This window comes from Mytilus galloprovincialis, chromosome 2, assembly GCF_965363235.1.
Source record: "Mytilus galloprovincialis chromosome 2, xbMytGall1.hap1.1, whole genome shotgun sequence".
In the NCBI taxonomy this organism is placed as follows: Eukaryota; Metazoa; Mollusca; class Bivalvia; order Mytilida; family Mytilidae; genus Mytilus; species Mytilus galloprovincialis.
This window is the reverse complement of record NC_134839.1, coordinates 52,226,286-52,244,799: the sequence shown is the minus strand read 5'-3', so window position 1 is coordinate 52,244,799 and position 18,514 is coordinate 52,226,286. Positions and strand designations below refer to the sequence as shown.

The following is an 18,514-nucleotide window of genomic DNA, read 5'->3' as shown; positions in this document are numbered from 1 at the left end:
TTTCGTCACATTTTTCTCTGGAATTACTATACAAGGATTTCTGAAATTTGGTTTCAGGATTTATACAAGTCAGCTATACCGTGTAATGCGTTTTCAGATTCATCACTCAACAACTTCCTGTTTACCGAACACTTGCATATTTTTACACTATTAAAATTATCCACTTGCGGCGGGGGTATCATCAGTGACCAGTAGCTCGCAGTTTCACTTGTTGATATCATGTTGATAGTCCTAAATTTAAAGCTTTATTAAAACTGTCACATAAACCTTACACTCACCAAGAAAACTAAACATTGACCAATGAACCATGAAAATGAGGTCAATGTCAGATGAACCATGCCACGCAGACATATACAGCTTATAATACTTTCATACAACAAATATAGTTGACCTATGGCTTAGTTTAAGAAAAACAGACAAAAACACAAAAACTTAACACTGAGCAATGAACCGTGAAAACGAGGTCAAGGTCAAATAAAACCTGCACGACTGACATATAGATCATAAAATATTTTCATACACCAAATATATAAATGACCTATTGCATGTATTATTAGAAAAAAAGTCCAAAAATAAAATACTTAACTTGACCACTGAACCATGAAAATGAGGTCAAGGTCAGATAACACCTGCCAGTTAGACATGTACACCTCACAAGCATTCCATAAACCAAATATAGTAGACCTATTGCATACAGTATAAGAAAAACAGACCAAAACACAATCACTTAACTATAACAACTGAACCATGAACATGAGGTCAAGGTTAGATGACACCTGCCAGTTGGACATTTCGAGCTTTCTGCGACAAAAGTAGCAGGATTGACAAAAATGTATGTAATTTATTTTTCCTTTTGATTATTTTTATGTTTTATTCAGACGTTATTGATGAGTCTATGGTAGAGGAAATGCGCGTTTGTTGTACACAATTGTAATTTTTGTATTTTAAAAGAATCTGAATATTTATGGTTCATGTTTATAATACCTAACAAACAGACAAAACCACACCGACTGAACATTGACAAATGGACCATGAAAATGATGTCAAGATCATATGAATTCTGACAGACAGACAGACAGACAGACAGACAGACAGACATGCACACCTTAAAATCATTCCATAAACCAAATACAGTTGATCTTTTACTTATACGTGTTATAGTATCGAATAAAATGACAAAATTGTGAAAACTAAATATTGAACACTTTCGTCGCAAGCGAGAAAAAATGGTATTGCAAGATAAATGGGGACCTGTAATTGTTACTTTACCTTTGAAGAACACATTCTGTTTAGTTCAAATATTTATAATTACATACCATGTTGAAATTTAGATAAGGATGGTTTAAAGGCAAAGCAAATCTGACATCATCGGCTCTGATCAACCCGTGATTAGTTATAGTAAACTCCATGGTATCTTCTTCACCCAATTCATATGGAATGGTATTCACTTTTGCAGGGTCTACCGTAACTACTGGCATTGGGACCTGTTGTGTAACAAATATAGCAAACAGGTTATCAGTGTTTATGCATGGTTAAAACTTATTAAGTTTTTCTTTCTTATATGTTATTAGACACATAGACCATCCATTATTACAATATCATTTGCAAATTTCCGATGGAAAGATAAAAAACATACTGCATGATACAACTTCGAACAGAGGTTCATAAACCTTATTTTTATATATTATATGCTCCATTACTTTGAAGGTTTACTATGATGAAAGTGGCTGTTACTTAAAATTACTAGTATACAAATGGTGCCCATTTCTCGGAAGACTGATTATTACTTTTGATTTCCTTTCATAACAATCATGCAAAAATGGTATGCGCTCACAAAACAGGATGGATGGATGCATTGATACACAGACACACGGTATGACCCTTTGTATTTTACCACCACTATCCCATCTTTAAATCAGACACATGAAGACACCAGACACCACATTCGGACCCCTACCCCTTATAAGGCAGGCATAGAGCATATAAACACAAGGACAATCAGCTTACTTGGGTTTCAAAAGTGGATTCCAATGCAATGACATATTTATCTTGGACTGTAGTTGGTGTTACTGTCCATGTGTATTTTACAGCTATACGTTCCAAGAACACTTCCTGTGTATCACTGTCAGGTGATGCTATGATGACAGCAGAATATGAACTATGACCCTCTGCTTGGGCGTAAAGAGTATATTGGTCTTCGTGTATATCTTCAAACACTACAAATCCTTTAATATAAAGCATATCATATCAGATTATATAACATTTTGGAATAAAATACACCGATAAAAAATCAGGGCTATCTAAAAAAAAAATACAAAGAAAGATTCTTACTAAAAAGTGATAACCATGCAATTCATTGATTTTAAGGTTTTCCTCTGCATGACACCACTTGTCTTCAACTTTAAAAAGTGGTGCAAGTGGAAAAACTGCAATTCTGAATACGAGTTGATAAATGTCTGGTAAAAAGGAAGAGGGGGGGCAAGGGGTTTAACTGTTATGCTGTTATGGGGCAATTTAATTCTTTGTTATCTGTTATTTTGAAAATAAATTTGCTGTTAGCTGTTATTGTCTTATTCTTTGTTAGCTGTTATTGGGCTATTAGTTTTTTTGTTATCTGTTATTGTGATAATGTATTTGCTGTTAACTGTTATATTGAAAATTGGAATGTTAGCATTTTTTTTGACAGTCTATTCGGTATAAATTCAAGATCATTGGACATTGGGGTCTACCACTACTAATATGTTTGTCCCGTATTCAGAGAAGGATTCCATTAACATTTACCCATCACAGAAGTGAGGTCCAGGACAATTCAAGTATATCTTATGATTATCCTTTGTAATAAATTCCATTTTTTATGAATGTGTATTTAGAATTATCTTAATTTTTTGTATGAGAATAATGTTCCTTGTTTCCCGTACGAACATATTAAATTAAAACAATTCTTAATATGACAAAAAGGAAAACATATGGCCAGGAATATCTAACAAGGATCTCAATTAAGGACTAGGTCCTAACAACCAGTTAACCTTTTATATAATATGGTACATAGACTCAGCTCTGTGATTCTTTTCAAAACAGAACCAAATGCATTGTACAATGAAAGTTCCAACCATGTACTTGGGTCCGAAGCTGCACATGTACATAACTCATTACAAACAAAGATTTCTTTCGTTTCAAGCCATTGTTTCCCTACTAAACTATGTATTCTACTTACTAGTACACTTGGTACAATCAAAAACCTCAGCTGATAAAAAAAATTGTTCAAATAAGGCTTTAGAAAAAAGTGGAATAAATTGCTTTTGGAGTGTCAAAATTCGTTCGAAGTACTTGATAAATTGCATGCTTATAATTGGTGCTTTTGATTTTGCTACCCTATATACCACTTTGCCTCATAGTCTTATTAAGAAAAATTCACACACCTCATTAAATGGTCATTTAGAAAAAGTCAGAATATTCAAACTCTTTTAGGTCATTTTTTTTTATTAGCAACAAAGGGAGCTTCAGTCAATATATATAAATAATACACCAATGTTTCATGAGAACCGTTGAAAGCATTTTTGAGTTATTTTTGAAAACTAGAAAATACCACCTTTTTCTAATGAATAAAATCCCTTAACTCTATAACATAAAATCTAAAATTAATAAAAATCGAAAGGGAGTTTACAACAATAGATATAAACATTTCAGCAAAGTTTCATGAGAACTGCTGAAAACATTTTTGTGTTAATGTCTGAAAACTGAAAAATCCCCCCTTTTTAATTAATAAAACCCGTTAACTCGGAAACGTAAAATCTAAAATTTATAAAAATTGAAAGTGACCTCATGTTAATAGATATACATAAGTCACCAAAATTCCTTGCTTTGTGAAAGCATTTTTGAGATATTATCAGAAAACTGAAAAAAACACCAATTTTATTGAACAAAACCCCATTACCCAGAAACTTAAAATCTAAAATTTATAAAAAAAAAAAAAACCAAAAAGGGAGCTCACGCCAATAGATATAAACAATTTCCCAAAGTTTAATGCAAATTGGTTAAAGAGTTTTTGAGTTAATGTCCGACATGTTGACAACAGACGGACAACAGTATACCATAATCATGATAATACGTTCCGTAAACGAGCGTATAAAAAATATTATAATATATTGAGTAGTAATTTAAACACATTCTAGATACATAAATTAATACTAAAAACATAGTCATAGAAAATGGAATGCATTACAAAGGATTATATCCGTAATAAGAAATACTGATTTGTCAAAGACCGAATTATTTTAGTATTTCATTTACTGTTATCTGTTTTTGTCCATTTCAATTCCTTGTTATCTGTTATGAGCCAAATCAATTTACTGTTTTGCTGTTATTGGGACCCCCCTGCCCCCCCTCAAGGAACAATGACAATTAATGCATCAAGGTATTCACTAAAGATTTTTTTTAGTTTAATATTACCATAACCACCACTGAATCAACCATTTGAAACCAATAACTAAAAAAAATAAGGATTTAGCTAGTGGGATGTTTTTCTAGACTATTTCTGAATAGACATCAAACCTCGGGATCTAAAATGGTTAACTGATTGATTTGTGGGATTTAATGGTTTAATGCCGTAAGGTTTAAGCAACAGTGTCAAAACTTGTGTCAAAATATTGCCTAAAAAAATAAAAATATCTTGTGTCCTGTATAATAGTCAAAGGTGAAAGTATTCCAATATCAAAATTGATTTACAATTTTTTTTCAAAACTGTTTAAATTAGAGCTTGTTAATTTGGTACATAACATTTTTTAAACTTGTTAAATAATAAAAGCTTACTAGAACTATCATCAGGCGCTCATTATAAACTATCATTTATTTAATATAGATAATTTTCTACATAAGAAAATGCATGTACCAAGTCAGGATTATTACAGTTGTTATTCATTCGTTAGCGGTGTTTGAGCTTTCGATTTTGCCATTTGATTATGGACATTCAATTTTGAATTTCTTCTAAGTTCGGAATAATTGTGTTATTTTACATTTTTAACCAGAAATGATGAACCCCACGAAGAATCAATGTGTTCATAAATCAGAAAATTGACACTCACTATATTCTTATTCCACAGGTGTAATCCCATGAAATTTGAAGTAGCGTTAAAAAGTGTTTCTATTTTTAAAACTACCTCAAGGCAATTTAATGTGTTTTTCCCTAACCAATTCCAACAAAATGACTGATTTTCTGAATAAGATATATCAATAACCTGTTTCATTTGTTGTGTATCTTTTCTCTGAATATTGTCTCCTTGGATTGATTAATCGAACTTCAGCTCCACTCACTAGCGGTGCACCAGATGCAAAGTATGTATACTCATCTTTAACCGAAATAGTCAGATTCAGCTTTGATAATGACGTGATATAAAATCTGTAGGATAGTGATGCTGCTGTTAGATCTGTGTTCAAAACTATGGTACCTCTCATCTCCCCCAATCCATCATTCAAACCAGTTGTGACAACTAAAGACATCATGGCGACTTCATTTGGACCTATTGTGATCCCGTTATTGTTTTCATTGCTGTTAAGACTGTCAACTGTTTTAAACGAAACCAAGGATAGTCTTTTGTCATTTGGAAGAGATACTATGACATCCTTAGCAGCTTCTTCCCCATCATTGTGAACCTGAACATCTAGTATTTTCTGAGTTCCACGTACAATGTTTTCTCTTATTGAAGTAGGTGCGAAGACAAGCAGTGGTTTGCGTACTGAGAATTGCATGTTTACTTGAAGCCTTGTTTCTGTTCCTTCTAGAGTTGAAAATATGATATAAATTCGTCCATTTAGTGGGCGGGCTTCTGTCACAATAAAATCAAATGTAAAAGTTTCAAAGGCTTCAAGAGAATCCAAGAATATTTTTTTGACAGTACTTGACATCTTAGGTGACTGGAAGTAGGTTCCAGAGATTCCATCTACCTACATAAATATAATATTATAGAATGAGAATAAATCAGTTTTTGATTATATCGCGTGGATGCAGATTTACTTTCCTTTATATGTATAAATATGCTTCGGCTAAACATCAACCCAACAATGTTAGATCTGTGAATTTGCGTTATCAAATTATTTATTCTACCCTCGCCGGTATTCGAACTTATGCTACTGAGATATCGTGGCATTTAAGGTGGCTCACCCCAATAAGGACCCCCGGTAGAATTTTTTTATTTTCACATATTTTGTAGATTTTTTTATGCTGAATCCAAAAATGCAAAGAAAAAAGGGGGTCACCAGGCTTTTTTCCCCTCAAATTGAAGCAAAATGTGCGATTTTGATCCCTTTTCCCAACATGTCCACCCTTTCAACAATTAAGGTTACATCAAATTCAAAGACTTTTCAAACCAAGTCAGTATGATTATTATGTGACAAAACATTATAATTTAACATGTAAACGTTAACCTTGGTTGTTTTTTACTTAAAAATCCTTTTATTTTCAGATTTATGTCTAAATTTTGCATTTTCTAATTTCAATTTAAGGCAAAAAATATTGATTTAATCGATTTTTCGTAAAATTTTCCCGGTAGATTTTTTTTAAAAACGGATATGTCAAAGCTATGAATTTTTCGAGCATTTTAAGATAAAATAAAATGGGGGTCACCAGGCTTTTAAAAAAGTAACGAGCTTTTGTTTAACCCCTCTACCCCATGTGGTCTGATTTCATTTCTCTCCATTAATTACTTAATTGTTAATTCTTTATTGGTGGTTTTAATAAAACAATGTGTGTAATTATATCAATGAACGATAGCTGAATATAAATGTGGTTATCGTATTACTGTTTGTTATCAAAAAGCGAAATTTTGATTATTTTGATGAAAAACGGTAATTTTGTTTGGCGCGAGTTGCTTCCCTCTAATTTGGCGCCATTTTCGGACAAGAGGAATTTCAAGGTCTCCATTGCCGAACAGTGTACTACATTGATGAATACGACCATATACATGCATAACAGACATTGTGGCGAATATACAACGATGAAAGTAGAGTTATTTCATAAGAAAACATAGATTTCGATAAATTAGACAGCCAAATGTTATCAGGATCACGAAAAATACTAAATGGGGGGTTGTCTCAAAACACTCGGACTGTTGAAAATCACTGCAGCTGAAACCTTGCACAGGCTAAATTTCTGTTCTATGTTAAATCGTTATGGCTGGTATCTTATTTATGTATTTATTTTACCCTTAACTGACAAGTTGTAAACATGTCTAGGCAGTTTTGAAAAATATCTCTGTTCAAATAGCCGAAGAGGAGGGGATGGCATCACACAACTGTCCTTTTTGCGCTTCTGTATCGTAATTGTCAAATTAGTCTTGTGTTTTTAATCATCATTTGTATTTTGTAATTTCGAAGCCAGGTTAAGGTCAGATGTACGAGGGCCCTATAACTTCCCTCGGACAGTTTCCACTCCCTAGCCCCAACTATTTCCATTCCCTTTCACCCTAAAAATGTTTTCCCCTTATTTCAATACATGTACTTGTACTTCCATCTGCTTGCTCCAAGACAAAATAAAAAAATTAAAAACATATTTCCAAGATACCCCCTTCACCCTGATCCCTCATTCCCATGTTCACTTACCCCTGTCCACCCCTCAAAGGGTTTAATTGACTTGTTTGTTTTCTTCAGAATATATTAATATAATTGGTCTAATTTGTAAATTATAATCCCTACAGTACAAGGCAGTATACATCTTATCGATGGATTCGTCTTGATCAATCATAATTATACATGAATTAAGTCAATTTGTTTACAATTAACCCCCCCCCCCCCCAAAAAAAAATCTGTTTGGTATAGAAAAAAATCATAAGGTCCAGTAATAGCAGTATCAGTGTTAAACATGTAAATGTACAGAGTGTGGCCATAAATATTCGTCACTCGAGATTTTCGCTGTAAAAACTACATTTAAAAAAAATAAATTTGGGGTTATTTTTGTTTTTGATTTTAAGCAACTTGGTCCAAATAGTCATGATCATGATCATGATAGAAGCAGAATTGTCACAGGTTTATTTGGTTAACTTTTTTTTTTTTGTGTATCATTTTCATTTTATTCACAAGATAAACACAATTATTATTTTCTGTTCAGAGATTTGCTTTATATTCAACCAAATTAAATTATAAAAAAATATTGCATATGTTCTCATCAATAGAAATAAAAATACATAAAGACAAAACTATTAACAAATACACAAACATACTTTATACAATTCTACGTCAGCTGCATTTCAGATTTAAAGGCAACCAAACAGCAAGAAGTCTTTCATTTCTTTATTCAATCATAAAAACAAAATCACTATTTACACTTGTTGTGCATGTAATTATATTTTGCTTGCTCATTATTGATCGCCACAAATTCTTTATTTTTTTAAACCATAGCGGCAGGGACATTAGGCATTAAGTTTTACCCTTGCATTGTCAGTCTTGACAAACTTACATGTACGTCCAAAATTTGGTTTCCGTTCTCTAACTTCAGTTTGGCTCAACCAATGTTATGAAACTAATACACAATTAATGCATATGCTTATTAAAATGTACCAACAAACACACATGAAGTTTGAATTTTCGTTGGGTCACTTTCACTATTCTAGAGTTATGCCCCTTTATAAATTGAAAAAATACTGAATTTTTGTTTCCTTTCTCTAACACAAGTTTGCTTCATCCAAATGTTCTGAAACTTGTACACAATGCTTACTACAACAAAACTCAGATCAAGTACAAATTTGGGTGGTGTCACTCTTTTTGTTCTTTATATGCAAGCGGTTGCTCATCTGTGTCCCAAGGACAAATTCCCCATTTATTAAAATTATGAACTAGTCTACATCTATATGCTTTTGTCTTTATATCTATAATTGTTGATTTTCTGACAGAATTACTTTGATATTTAATTTCAGGCTGCAAGTATATTTGTACATGTACAATGTACATTCAAATAGAAGGGGTGATCTTGGAATGTTCAACTTTACTTGGAAACAATTGGCAAAGTACGGACAGAATTTCATGAGAAGCCAGTATCATCTAGTCTTGCAATTTGGAACTATGTGTAAAGTGCTGTATACATTGTATGCAATGTGTTGCCACAATCCACTTAAGGAGCTAAGATCAACAATAGTTTGGAACTACATGTACATTTATATCCCATCAAAAGATCCTTCTTCACCTATATGTCTGAATGATGAATATATATATATATATATATATTGAGTCTTATAAAAAAAAACACTGAAGAAGAATAAAAATAATGAAAATATAGAACTGATCAGCTAATGATTGTACATGTACATTTTTTTTAACAAGATGTATAAATGGCAACAATACTTACATGTATACTAGTACATTGAAATTAACAATGTTAATAAATGTTTATAGATTTGATCTCATAGACATTTAAGGAATAAAACCAATAATTTATCCAAAATTGGATTTTAGTTGAGCTGTTTTTTAACGCCCGTTAAGTTTACAGGACAGATTATGGTATACCATTGACTGCCCGTCGTCAACATGTCAGACATATACTCAAAAATATTAAATACTTAAATAATGAGTGAAAAGTACATGTTGTAGATAAACTATTTGCATGCATCAATTTACAAATATTAGGAGTACATGTCTGTCTGGCAATTGTCATTGACCACATTTGTATGGTTCATTGGTCAACAGTAAGTCCTCTTTTAATATGCTATATTGTGTAATCAATAGGTCATCTTCAAGTATATTTGGTGTATGGAATGATTATTAAATGTATTATACATTGAAATATAAAATAAGAGGATGTGATATGATTGTAAATGAGACACTCCACAACGTCAAGAGACCAAATAACACAGAAATAACTATAGGTCACCATACCAACTTCAACTATGAGTAAAACCTATTCTGCATAGTTGGTATAAAAGGCCTCGAAATGACAAAGAAACAATTTAAATTCAATTCGTAAACTAACGGTGTGATTTACGTACATGATAATGAATGAAAAACAATTGTGTCTGTCTTCGTTTGCTTGGTTTATCTGAACTTAATCTCATTTTCAAGGATTTGTATGTTTCTTCAATACTAAAAATGTCGTCCGAAGTCAAGATGCATTTAGTTTCTGGCCAATAACTTTAGTTTTAGTGAATTGATCTCTATAAATATCTACCAGAAGGTTCAATACCACTAATGGAAGGTTGGGATTGTTTTGGGGGGTTATGGTCACAATAGTTTAGGAATTAGGGCCCAAAATAAGCATTTTTTAGGGGGAGGGTTGAGATCTCACAAACATGTTTAACCCCGCCGCATTTTTGCGCCTGTCCCAAGTCAGGAGCCTCTGGCCTTTGTTAGTCTTGTATTATTTTAATTTTAGTTTCTTGTGTACAATTTGGAAATTAGTATGGCGTTCATTATCACTGGACTAGTATATATTTGTTTAGGGGCCAGCTGAGGGACGCCTCCGGGTGCGGGAATTTCTCGCTACATTGAAGACCTGTTGGTGACCCTCTGCTGTTGTTTTTTATTTGGTCGGGTTGTTGTCTCTTTGACACATTCCCCATTTCCATTCTCAATTTTATTTTTGTAGTTTCCAAACAATAACCTGTGTTCTAGTGGATGAATCTCTCTGAAATTATGCCACAAGTTTCCATACTATGAAGAGATGGTTAGTATTGATTTGGGGGGGGGGGGGGTTATTGATCAAACTACATGTACTTAGGAATTGGGGGCAAAAAAGGGGGATGTTGGTTTTTTGTGGTCAGTGGACACATAAGACAATTTAAAAGGAATGTAAGGGAGGTAATCCAAAAAAAACATTTTTAATACAATATTTGGTATGTTCAGATTTACCTCCTTTACACTACTTGCAAATTGTGTATAAAGAAATGTCAGGTTTGGCCAAAAAAAGGGGGGTATTGCACAAAAGCAAAAAAATATCAATTCACATCATATTACCAATTATAAGTTCTTCTAAAACACTTATTCTGTGTCAGAAACCTAATATGTGTCAAATATTTAATAATCCATATTCCGACCTGTATCAAGCACGAAATTGTGTCCATTTTTGCCCCAACTGTTCGGTGTTGGACCTCTGCGGTCGTAATCAGCTGCGCTCAGCGAAGTATTTTATTTTTATTGGAACAAGTCCTTATAGTTGACAGCATTATATTTTTAAGAAAACTTATTTCCATATTTTTTTCACAGCTATCGTGGTTGAAATCAAAATCGTTGTCATCCCAACAAATCTGTTTACTCACAATTTTCAAATTTGGTACGTCAAGTTGGTCTTGCAGATACATGTATATACTGCGATACTCAGGTCCCTCAAATAAAGCTTTTCACCACGAAATAAACTTCTTTGGCAAACTTTATCACAGTAAATTTATTTACAAAGGTTGGATAGATTTGTGAAATATAAAAGATAGGAAGATTGGAAATCTTTGTTTTTGAGGCAACTCTCAAACAGTCTGAGAGACAAATTAACATAGAAGATAACAGTTATATGTCACCGTACGGACTTCAACAATAACCAAAATCCCATACCGCGTAGTCAAACAAATAAAAGGCCTAGAAATTACGTTCTTTTGTATATATTGCACATAACAAAAATTTAATTCGTGCATGCCGAATGTTCACTGGCAAATATTTCAAGGATAATACGGATGAGAACATATAGATAAGTATCATATTATTAAAGTTATGCAAAGTAGGAGGAGCTAGATATATGCACTGCCGTAAGAAAATGAATGGCAGTGGCGGATCCAGGGGGGGTTCCGGGGGTTGGAACCCCCTTTTTTTTGGCCGATCAATGCATTTGAATGGGAGCATATAGTTGGAACCCCCCCTTTACTCTGGGTTGGGAACCCCCCCTTTTTAAAATGGCTGGATCCGCCACTGAATGGACAATGTATACTTGATGCATGTATGGGCAAAATTCCGTCTTTTTAAATTCTCCCTCATAAATTCGTCCGAATTTAAAACATTTCTAATCTATCTACATGGCGAAATAAGAGGCAGTCAAAATGTAGGTTTGGTTTGCTCGCAGTAACTTTCTTATTTTCTGTGCGATACAACATTTAATTATGATAATAAGACATTACAAATATATCCCAGCAAATACACATCTAGCTATTCTAAACTAAATCATTATTAAATAAATAAAAATAATATACTATGCAGAACGTGTTGTTACTTTGAAGTTACTGTGATAACCTCGATACAAATTATCCATGTATCGGACTTATATACCCCACCCGTATTCCCGCCTATGAAATGCTCGTGCAGCACTCACTAAAGACTTATATATAGATACTATATATATCCAACCAGTTCTTCAAACTTGTTTTACAACTTGTTCTACAAACCACAGTTACTAAAGATAGAAATAGATAAGGGAAAACCCCAAATATAACGGAATAGAAATAAATTTAAATTCTCCCTCATAAATTCGTCCGAATTTAAAACATTTCTAATCTATCTACATGGCGAAATAAGAGGCAAGTCAAAATGTAGGTTTGGTTTGCTCGCAGTAACTTCGATGTAACAAAGGAAAAAATAAAAACAAAAATGTTGTATGAGGATTATATACCAAGATTCAGAGAGACTGCCATCTGAGATTTTAAAGTGTCTTTTATATACCCATCTTTAGCTTTATCAGAAGCCCATCTACCATGAGCTTTAAGTAATCTATCAGATACACCTCGATTTGCGCCAGTGGAAGCACCACCACTTCTTAAACTATGGAGCCCAAACTTGGACTTATCTATACCAATGTCTGTCAAACTCTCTAACATAATCTCCCTAGCTCTAGTATATGACAATGGATTATTTATACTGCATAATTTATAAACAGCTTTTGATTTTAAGTAAGAAAGCGCTCTAAAAATATAGTTATCTGAATGCAAATTCAACTTAGCTAAATCGATGTACTTTTTCAACCAAAGAACTGGACATAAATCTGTGCCTGTAGCAGCTATAATAACAGAATTGCCCCTTCTATATAAATCAGTTTTACTTTTCTCAATACAAATTTTTATATAACTGTCATAGAATTCAATATTGCTTATCTTGATATTGGCCAATTCGCTATACCTCAAAAACCCAGCAAAACCTAATAGAAATAAAACTACCACTCTCAGTTTCTTAAGATCAGAAGAATCTCCAAATTTCAAAACAATTCTATTTAATATATCAGGCGTAATTGGCTCTTTTTTAATTATAGGTTTGCTTAACAGTCTCCTACCACCTTCGTAAATAAGACCCAGAAATTTATCAGAACAAGGATTATGTTTGAAATGAAAATCATGGAACCATTTAATTACATAAAAACTAGAATCTAAAGTTGCGACACTGGATCCCTGTTGAATAAGTCCACCTAAATACAGCGAAACTGTTGTGATCGTCGCAGGTAAACACTCAAGCGAACATGTATTACACCACTTTTCAAACTTCTTAAAATAGCACTTGTATTTCTTAATGGTAGCACTGGATCTCGCTGATTCAACGAAAGATGGCAAATCTCGAATGACACTGGCGAATCTCGAATCATTAGTATAGGTCTCAAATTGTTTCCATTGATCTGGAAAACAAATAGTATAATGAATACTAAGCAAAAATTGTTTAATATGAATTTACGTATATATATACATGTAACAAAACAAACATTGCGGCATTTTACCTCGCAATTCATATTTATAAACTGTGGCATTCAACCCTCACAGTAAAAAAGTTCATACAGATGTTAAACATCATAACTGCGGCATTCAACCATCGCAGTATCTCAAAATCAATTTCATACAAAAGTTATACACGCATATTATATCTTAACTGCGGCATTCACTCTTCGCAGAAAGAACTATACTATAAATTGAAACATTTTCTACAGCTAAAACTGTCCAATATACATCACAATGTTAATATCGAGAGAAATCCAGTAGCAATACATATACATTGCTGTTAAAAGGTTTCTGTGCGAATATACTATTTTCTTGCGAACCTTTTGTGAAAAAGTTCATAGGTTTTACATACTCTCTAAAATCTATAACAAAATCTTTAAATTTGTCTGTAAATCTATTGACTAAAACAGGCCAAAACAATGCTGATTTCCATTTTGGTACAACCAATGTACCTCTAGCTCCACATAACTTCATATGATTTAAACACTTACTAACTAAATGGACTGGAGGAACTAACCAGTTATTATGGCCAGACCAATCATATGCGAAAGCATCCACCCCCGAGGTATCCGGTGTAAAGTATTTAGAATTAAAAAATTCTACTTTACTATTTTTAGAATCCGCAAAACGATCACATGTGAATGGCCCCCACAATGAACTAAAATACGTAAAAATATGCGTTGAAACGCCCCAATCATCATAATCAAAGATTTTACTTAGATAGTCTGCGTAATAATTCTCATCTCTGGGAATCCATTCAAGTTCTAATAAAATATCACAAGATAAACAAATGTGGAATATACTTAAAGCGATTTCCTGCAACTCCATTTTCATGCTACCCTTTTTAACAATATGTACAACGTTTTGGTTATCAGTATACAACTTGACAAATTTTCCTGATATTTCAGACTTAAAACATGAAATATTGTTTTCTACAGTTTTTAGCTCTCTCCATGTAGAACTTTTGTCTCGTTCAAGACCATCAAACATAAAATGTACAATTTTGTTATCATTTGAAATAAACCCTGCACCAGCGTACTGACTAGCATCAGTAAATATTACACGCTGAGGCATTCTATTCATAGGTACAATTCGTTTGAAAGACAATGACTCGCACTCAAAATACCAAAACTTTAACTCTTCTAAAATATAATCATTTACTAGAATTTTCTCATCCCATGAATTTCTACAACATACTAACATATGCATGTGCTTTGTCATTATCTGGCAAACATTACCAAGTGCAGGAATCATGGATATAATTTTTCCGCATATCTTTGCTATGTTTCGACAAGTAAAATGCGTATTACCTTCAACTAAATTAGAAATAGCCTCTTTTAAGGTTCTTAATTTTTTGGTCGATATTTCTAAAGTACAATCTTTAAAATTCCAAACAAAACCCAACCATTCAATCACTTGGACTGGTTCCCATACACTCTTTTCTGTATTAGCAATAAAACCGGAAAGCAGTAAATCTTTTTCGACTATTTTAGATATTTTTGAACAAGTTTCAAAATTTTCTGCAACTCCCATACCGTCGTCTAAATAAACTACCATAGGGAATCCTAATGATCTCCAATATTTAACTAAAACACGTACAGTCTTTGTAAATACATGACCAGCCGATGAAAGTCCAAAAGGTAAAACTGTAAAATTAAAATATCTATCCGTATCGCCATATTTCCAAGAGAATCCCAAATATTTTTGATGATCGGGGTGAATGTCCAAATGATGGTAACCCGACTTCATATCAAATTTAAACCCGAAACTGTTAGAATTGACAAAAGTTAAAGCTTCTTTTACTCCTTCGAATTTTACTTTCTGTTTTTCAACAAATTTATTAATATGTCTTAAATCTAAAACTAGCCTTTCTTTTCCTGAACTATTAACTGAAACAGTAAGTGGATTAACCACAAATGTGCATTTAACTTCTGTTATACAATTTTTTGATAAAAGTTCCCGAATAGAATTTTCAACAAACTCTGAATGCTGTAAGGCTGATCTATTATTTTTGAGAAAAACAGAAGGTGGATCACTAAAAAATGGAATTCTATAACCAAAATCAATAACGTTCATAATAAAATCATTAGCATGAAGTACATTTTCCCAATATGATGAATGTTTTTTCAAATTGCCTTTAACATTTACAAGATTTTTGCCAGATTTTTTCTCATAATTGTTACCAAATTCAAATAAATACTCAACTTCGTCAGTTTCTGTGCTGTTACTGTGTCTTTCCTGTGTGTTGATCCTGCTGGAACTTTGGTGCACTAAAAGTGGCTGTAGGGGTACTTCTTTGGGGACAGTTCCGTGCGAAATGCCCGGGTTGATTGCAGTAGAAGCACTTGTATGTTTCTTTGACTCCGTCTGTACCACCGACTTGGCTAAGGCCACGAAAAAAGCTTCTGGAATTAAATTTTCCTCGACTGGAACCACTGTTTGCAGCATCGGGTTTATTGTACGGCTTATAGTTTCTTTTTCTAGCAGCCCTAGAAATAGCAGCGCGTAAATCACTAGCATCTTCTTTATTTTCTGCCAACGGACTATCCAAATATTCCTTTACTGTGTCCCAACCGTGTTTATCAGCTATCTTAAGGATCTTATTCCGCTTTCGAAGTACTTCTTTCTCCTCGGAAATGATACTACTAACTTCTGTAACGTTGCCCAACTTTATACAGCTTTCAATGGCGGAAAGTTTATCCAAGCGTTCGGAATTAAACGGATGTTGAATCTTTATTCCTTTGCTCTTGAATGTGAATTCTGTTTGTTCGACACTGGTTGCCTTTGTACTTTTGCCAAACCGAGCTTCAAAATGGTTAATCATCGACTCTTTCTGTTTCTCTAATGCGTTGTTTAAAGCTGAAGTGAAAAGCGAAATGGCCCCATCGGTAGTCAACTCTGTATCATGATGATCTTCACCAGTAGCGTTATGGTCTTGTTCAGAACCTGTGTCGGACATACTATGCAGAACGTGTTGTTACTTTGAAGTTACTGTGAGAACCTCGATACAAATTATCCATGTATCGGACTTATATACCCCACCCGTATTCCCGCCTATGAAATGCTCGTGCAGCACTCGCTAAAGACTTATATATAGATACTATATATATCCAACCAGTTCTTCAAACTTGTTTTACAACTTGTTCTACAAACCACAGTTACTAAAGATAGAAATAGATAAGGGAAAACCCCAAATATAACGGAATAGAAATAAATTTAACCTACGCTGCTTCGTATGTATACATACAGCTGTAAGTAGATATGGTATGATTGCCAATAAAAACAACTATCTACAAAATTAAGTTCAAATTTAAAATTCAATATTATAAATAAAAAATATCTCCTTTTTATCATTACACACAGATCGATAATAAGTTACCGGTATACATTTCTTTGCAACAGTTATATCAAATCAGTGTTCACATAGAAAATTGTCATTCACATGTTTTGCCGCAATGACATCACTCCACTATATTTTTTTTTAATCAAGAACTTTCCTTATTAGCTTCCCTTTGAAAAACGCATGTCAAAAAGGAAGACAGAAGTTAAAGTTTGCCAACATCACCTTCAATATAGCGTCCATGTGTACTGGACGGAGTTTTAAAAACCTAGTAGTATATATAGTATAGATTTTTTTATTCATAAAGTTGTTAGTAGTGTTTGGGACTGCCCGGTTCGTACGTCTGCAGTTTTGTATCCTATAGGCAGAATCCCCGACATGGTGAAACCAAAAATTTTGCGGTCCTCCGCAAAGCATGCGGTATTGAGGAATTATATCATAGACCGATATATAAGGTTGGAATACTGGGTCCCGGTTACTATCATGATCAATTTTCATCTACATGAAAAGGCGGCAAACAGCAAATTATTGAACTCTCGTTTTATTTCTGCGTAAAACAAATAATCAATTTAGTGAAATAAGTTGCTGGATCCATTCTCTGATTCAATTATACTAGTTTTTATGCTGATGTTTCCTCTTTTTAATGTGAACTCGGTTGACAAATTGAAAGATACAACTTAACAAAATAACAATTAGCAAAATACGTAATAGGGAAATATCATAAAAATAAAAAAACATTGGCCCCGAGGTCTTAGATTATAGGAGTAGTGTTCCGGGAATCATAAAATTGTGATACGAGAAAATTTGTTAGATGATTTTCGTGCTCATTATTTTATAAAAGTAAGCACATCTGTATTTGAAAATGTTACGTGGGCCTGTCATGTATTAAGTCTTTTATTTAAATTGTTAGAAAATTGGCATGTTCAAATTTGTTTTGAGAAAATAAAAATACTTAACTATTACCAAAAATTTGCAGTGGAAAAATATTTCACATACTCGGGAATAAAATCCTTACAAGACTTGGAAATAAAGATATTTCAAATAAAAAAGAGATTTATGACAGTAACAAAATGTTATAAAACGCCAAACGGATAGCTTTAATATGAACCCGCCCCGGTGCCTTTAAGCATACTATACAGGTTTTACTTGTTTTTAAAGCTGTACGACGACATGCAGTTGTTTACATCGCTATCATTTTTTTACTGTTAATCATTGCGTCATTGGAAAAACATTTTCAAATATAAATCTTATAGACATTTTTTAATTCATCCGGTATTTTAAGTGAATTCAAAATATGGTGCGAACAGACCCAAGCTAGTATGGCACGCCGTTTTTATATTTATTCAAATTTGAAGATATCTTATTCATTTAACAAGATATCTTATTAAGTATTAAGATATCTTTAATTTTTATAAGATATCTTATTTAATTGGAAAGTAAATAAGATATCTCTATTAGTTTATAAGATATCTCTGTTAGTTTATAAGATATCTCTATAAATTAATAAGATATCTCTATTAAT

General features: G+C 33.0%; 1 protein-coding gene across 1 annotated transcript in view; it reads right to left on the bottom strand.

Moving 5' to 3' along the window:
• Nucleotides 1-18,514, bottom strand: part of LOC143062059 (uncharacterized) — a 55,031-nt gene that overhangs the window by 14,682 nt on the left and 21,835 nt on the right. The window contains exons 13-15 of the mRNA XM_076233906.1: nt 5,235-5,940; nt 2,008-2,225; nt 1,317-1,484 (exon numbers count right to left, since the gene is read on the bottom strand). Of these exons, the coding sequence (XP_076090021.1) occupies nt 1,317-1,484; nt 2,008-2,225; nt 5,235-5,940 (1,092 nt within the window). The remainder of the gene's footprint in view (nt 1-1,316; nt 1,485-2,007; nt 2,226-5,234; nt 5,941-18,514) is intronic.